The sequence below is a fragment of the Eriocheir sinensis genome, chromosome 34 (assembly GCF_024679095.1).
Source record: "Eriocheir sinensis breed Jianghai 21 chromosome 34, ASM2467909v1, whole genome shotgun sequence".
Taxonomy (NCBI): domain Eukaryota; kingdom Metazoa; phylum Arthropoda; class Malacostraca; order Decapoda; family Varunidae; genus Eriocheir; species Eriocheir sinensis.
Window position 1 is genome coordinate 7323663 of NC_066542.1, and position 6000 is coordinate 7329662.

The following is a 6000-nucleotide window of genomic DNA, read 5'->3' on the forward strand; positions in this document are numbered from 1 at the left end:
CTTCTTCCAATCACCTGCACTATTTATCTTTCATTCCCTTCCCTTCTTTTCCCTTTCCTTTCCTTTCTTTTCTTTTACTTTACTTTCTTTGCTTTTCCTTTCTTCTCCTCTCCCCTTTTCTCCTCTCCTTCCCTTCCCTTTTCTCTCCCTTCCTTCCAGTTCCATTCCTTTCCTCTCCCTTCCTTACCTTACCTTCCTTCCCTTTCCTTTCCTTTCCTTTCCTTTCCTTTTCTTTCCCTTCCCTTCCCTTCCTTTTCCTCTTCTTTCTATCCTCTTCCCCTCCTCCTTCCACTCCTAACCACCCCCACCAAAGCTTCATACAAACAAATGGCTCGCGTGGAAATATATCCCAGCGCCTGTCACAGAGAGGGCGCGGTGTGGGCGGCGTGTGTGGGGTGGGTTTGATAGCGTGAGTGGGGTGGGTGGGTGGCTGTAGAGTGGAGGGGTAGAAGGGGAAGCTCACACCACCACGCCCGACCAGCCTACGCAGAATCCTAAACCTTATAAAACTCCATTCACGTTAAGTTGGAAAATAAATCCCGCCCACAAGCCGTCTGGGTTGGAAAATAAGTACCGTGCAGTTTTAACATTCTCCAGCATCTACCAATCACACGTTCTGCCCGAGCTGGAAAATAAGTACCGTCCAATTTTAACTCTCCCATGCATCAACTTATCACATGTATATAAAGTCTGGATTGGGAAATAAGTACCGTGCAGTTTTAACTCTCCCATGCATCAACTTATCACATGTATATAAAGTCTGGATTGGGAAATAAGTACCGTGCAGTTTTAACTCTCCCCAGTGTCTATCAATAACATATGCAGTCGGAGTTGGAAAATAAGTACCGCCCACTATGATTGAACTTTCCCCATCATCCACCACTCACACGTGCAGCCTAGACTGACCGGTGGGCGTGGCTTCATTGTGGACTAGCCAATGATACGCACTTAAATGGGAAAAGGGGCGGGGCTTGTGTGCCATGTTAACGTGAATTGGGTATAGCTCCTTTGTCACGCCTGCATCTCCCTGACATGACTTCAACATCTTCCCTACACTCTGGCACGCCTATATCCCTGCCAAGACTCCCCTTTCGTTAGCCCTGCGAAGTCCTAATATTACTTCTCCCAGGTCCACACCATCGTTGCCAGATTGTCTTACTCAGCCTCTTATATTTACCGACTTCCGACCCAAAAACTGTCTCGTGGACCCTAATAAGGAGATTCATTTATAGTTATCGTTAAAATAGTTAATTCCTGATGTTTCTTGGCAATAGTTAGGCGTCAGAAACCGGTAAATACTATGCTCTGAGTACGATAATCTGGCAACGGTGCTCAATACAATTACTTCTCCCAGGTCCACACACTCTGTTAAATCGCTTACACCTCCTTACACCCTGCCTCTACCCCTGCTACACCTCCACACTCTGCCAGGACGCTCTTATCTCCCCTACACCCTGCCACGTTCCACCTTTAACTCCGCCAGACTCATCCCCTTTGACAGGACTCCTAAATCTCCACTACCCCTTCCTTTGAGAGGGGAGGGGAGCCGAGGAAGAGGTAGAGAGCCACGCCCCCTTCCATACAAGTCAAGTAAGGTCCAAGTCCAACGTCCATTAGTCCAAAGTCCATCTTCATCCTATCCCTTAGCAAAGCCATTAAGCGAAGTTAAGTCAAGTTCACCTTTAGAGCGGCTCAACCCAGCATGTCCAAACCATTGCCAGAACGTAACATTTGTGATTAGTCTTTCGACTCAGCCCACCACCTCTTCTCTTTCCCCTTTCTTTTCTTTCTGTCTTTTCCTTCAACCCACCACCAACTCATTTACCTTCCCTTTCCCTCCTCTTCCCTTCCTAACACCACCATCATCTTTTCTTTCCTTTTCTTTTCTTTCTCTGCCTTTTCCTTCAACCCACCACCAACTCATTTACCTTCCCTTTCCCTCCTGTTCCCTTCCTAACACCACCATCATCTTTTCTTTCCTTTTCTTTTCTTTTCTCTGTCTTTTCCTTCAACCCACCACAAACTCATTTACATTCCCTTTCCCTCCTGTTCCCTTCCTAACACCACCATCATCTTTTCTTTCCTTTTCTTTTCTTTTCTCTGTCTTTTCCTTCAACCCACCACAAACTCATTTACCTTCCCTTTCCCTCCTCTTCCCTTCCTAACACCACCATCATCTTCTCTTTCCCCTTTCTTTTCTTTCTCTGCCTTTTCCTTCAACCCACCACCATCTCATTTACCTTCCCTTTCCCTCCTCTTCCCTTCCTAACACCACCATCATCTTTTCTTTCCTTTTCTTTTCTTTCTCTGTCTTTTCCTTCACCACCACCACCAACTCATTTACCTTCCCTTTCCCCAATCTAAGGTAGCAAGATTCCCAGCCCAATACCTGCCCCTCGTCATGTCCCCGCCCAGACCACAGAGCCGCAGGAGCCGAACACTGACTGGTCTTGGTCTTCGTCCTTCACTGGATCAGCTTTTTTAACGGGGCAGGACAGGAATGACTAGCGGGGGTTGTTGTGGGTGGTGTTGGTGTTGAGGAGAGGTGGGAGGAGAGGGAGAATAAAGAAAGATAGTGTGGATAAAATAGAAGAGAGGAAGGAGGTGAGAGATGAAAGGAGTGGAAGAGGTGTTGTTGTTGTTGTTGTTGTTGGTGGTGGTGGTGGTGATGGTGGTTTGAAGATGGAGGTTAGATAGATAAATAGATAGATAGATAGATAGATAGATAGATAGACAAATAAATAAACAGATAAAGCAGTAAATAGCGTAAATAACAGAGAGAGAGAGAGAGAGAGATTTAATAAGGTGTGATACTGTACCCAACAAGGTCGAATGGACGAACTTACAAATGGTTCTTCCTCCTCCTCCTCCTCTTCCTCCTCCGTTCATTCCATTCCCATAAGAGGAGACAAGTCACGCCCTGGCCACCCCCCACTGAGGAAGGGAGAGGAGGAGAAGGGAGAGGAGAGAAGAGTTAAGAGGAGGTAAGAGAAGAGGTGTGGAGGAAAGAATAGAGAATATAAAGTGGATACAATAGAATAGAGGAAGAAGGAGGAAGGAGGTGAGAGAAGGAAGAAGTGGAGGGAGGAGTGGAGGGAGAGGAGAAAGAAGAAAGAAAGAGGTGGAAGGAGGAGGGAGGAAGAAAGAGACGGAGAAAACGAAGATAAAAGGAGGAAAAAGAAGGAGAGGAAGACACGAAGGAGGTAGAAGGGGAAGACAGAGATAAAGAAGAAAGGAGATGAGAAGTGCAAGAAGGGAAGAAGATGAAGGAAGCATAATGAAGGAAAAAGCGAGGAGAAGGAAGGAAGGAAGGAAGGCGAAGGAAAAGGTATATGAAGGAAAGAAAGGAAGGGAAAAAAAGTCAAATGAGGAAGAAGAGAAGAGGGAAGGAGGAGAAAGAAGAGGAAGAGGAAGAGGAAAAGGAGGAATGGATTGGTTGATGAAAAAGTCGAAGAAGAAGAAGGGAGATAAAGGAGGAATGGAGGAATATAGGAGAGTAAATATGACCAATGTTTTTACAATGGCATACACAAAAAAAATATTGACAAGGTGCTAAAAATGACGTAGCCGAGAGGGACAGGAGGAGAAGAAGAGGAGGAGGAGGAGGAGGAGGAGGAGGAGGAGGAGGAGGATGAGGGAGGAAAGAAGGAACAGAAGAACGAAGATGAGAAATAAGAAACACGAAAATTAGGAGGAAGAGGAAGAGGGGGATGACGATTAAGAGAAAGAGGAGGAGGAGGAAGAAGAGGAGGAGGAGGAGGAGGAGGAGAAGGGAGAAGAGAGGAGGGAGGAAAGAAGGAACAGAAGAACGAAGAAAAGAAATAAGAAACACGAAAATTAGGAGGAAGAGGAAGAGGAAGAGGAGGAGGAGGAGGAGGAGGAGGAGGAGGAGAAGGGAGAAGAGAGGAGGGAGGAAAGAAGGAACAGAAGAACGAAGAAGAGAAATAAGAAACACGAAAATTAGGAGGAAGAGGAAGAGGGGGATGACGATTAAGAGAAAGAGGAGGAGGAAGAAGAGGAGGAGGAGGAAAAGGAGGACAGAGAGAAAAAGTAGACAAAGAAAGATAAAAAAAGAACACTGAAACAAAGTAACCAAGAATGAGGACACACACACACACACACACACACACAAAGTACCAATGAGTCACCACATAAGATACGACACACCATTAGGAGGAGGAGGAGGAGGAGGAGGAGGAGGAGGAGGAGGAGAAGGAAGGAAGAAGAGGCAAATGAAGAGAAAAATAAATAAATAGGAAGAAAGAAGGAGAGAAAAGAAGAATTGCAATGAGAAAGAAAAATAAATTAGTACTAAGAAAATTTGAAACAGGAGGAAATTATCTGAAGAAGAAGAAGAAGAAGAAGAAGAAGAAACTGATGAGAAAGAAAAAATAATAATACTAAGAAAATTTGAAACAGGAGGAAGTTAGAAGAAGAAGAAGAAGAAGAAGAAGAAGAAGAAGGAACCAGAACGAGATCATCAACTTACCAACAAAACGAGAACAACAAACAAACAAACAAACAAACACAAACACAACCTCGACAAAGAAAAAAAAAAAAAAAAAAAAGACTACCAAAAACTTTCAACTGGACGAACTTATCACAACAACAACAACAACAACAACAACAACAACCAGAAACGTCACCTCACCCATCTCCTCCCGAAACTGACCTCTCTTTCGGCCACTTCTTTTGATTCTTTTTTGTAGGAGCAGCGAGTAGCGGGCTTTTTTTTTTATTATTGTTTCCTTTTTTGTGTGTGCCCTTGAGCTGTCTTAGTTGTAAAACACACACACACACACACACAAACAACACCCCCACCCACAAAAAACCCTTCCCGAACACTCACCACGCAGGAGACGCCGTACTTGTGTCCCTGGAACTCCGCCATCTGGGTCCGGTCCGCGAGGTCCCACACGCGAACGGAAGGTTGGTGGCCACATTCGCCCGTCGCCAGGTATCGGCCGCACGGGGAGAAGGCGACGCAGGTGACGGTCTTCCTGGAGGCGTTCTGCACGTGGTACTGACGGTTCTTGCGGGAGTTGAGCAGCACCACGGTACATCTGCAAAGGGGAGACAGATACATATACATTACACATACACATAAAGCCACTATCGTACATCTGAAAGGGATACATAAGCATACATTACGCAAACACATGCAAACACCACCGTACATCTTAAAGGGACACATAGACACATTATACATACACATAAAACCACTATCGTACATCTGAAAGGGATACATAAACACATACATTACGCAAACACATGCAAACACCACTGTACATCTGCAAGGAAACACATATATACGTACACATACGCATACATGAATAAAATAAATCATGTGAACGCAAATGAAAGGGAAAGTTTTTTTTTTAACTTTCTGATGCAAGAGCTCACCTGTGCTTTCATAAATATCTGAGCTATACTGAAGGTTCTTAAGGGAATTTAGCGGCCTTTTTTTATATAATTCTGAAAGCAATAAGTCAAAAAAGGAGTATTCGTGTGCATGGCAATGATATAAAAAAATGAGTTATATTGAAGGTTCTTAAGGGAATTTAGCGGCTTTTTTTATATAATTCTGAAAGCAGTAAGTCAAAAAAGGAGTATTCGTGTGCTTGGCAATGATATAAAAAAAAAGAGTCTATTGCAAGAGTTAACCCGTGCTTTCACATGGATTTCTAAGTGTTCTGAAGGAGATTAATCAGCGTTTTAAGAGCAGTAAGTAGCGGGCTTTTTTCTTTAATATTTTTTTTACGCCCTTGAACTGACTCCTTTGCTGTAATAAAAACTAAATAAATCTCCTTTTCAAAGCAATAAAACAGATCTAAACAGTACCCCTGTGTATAGTACTCCTCCTAATGCAAGAGTTAACTCGTACTTTCATATATATTTCTGCACGATGTACTGAAGGTGATATTGGTTTAGCAGCATCCACTTCCTTCTTTCCTCTCCACTCATCTCTTCTCCTCTCCTCTTCACTCTCCTCTCCTCTCC

General features: G+C 44.0%; 1 protein-coding gene across 1 annotated transcript in view; it reads right to left on the bottom strand.

Moving 5' to 3' along the window:
* The window catches only part of LOC127007002 (WD repeat-containing protein 62-like), a 94831-nt gene that overhangs the window by 43448 nt on the left and 45383 nt on the right, over positions 1-6000 (bottom strand). The window contains exon 3 of the mRNA XM_050877475.1: positions 4850-5063. Coding sequence (XP_050733432.1) covers positions 4850-5063 — 214 coding nt within the window. The remainder of the gene's footprint in view (positions 1-4849; positions 5064-6000) is intronic.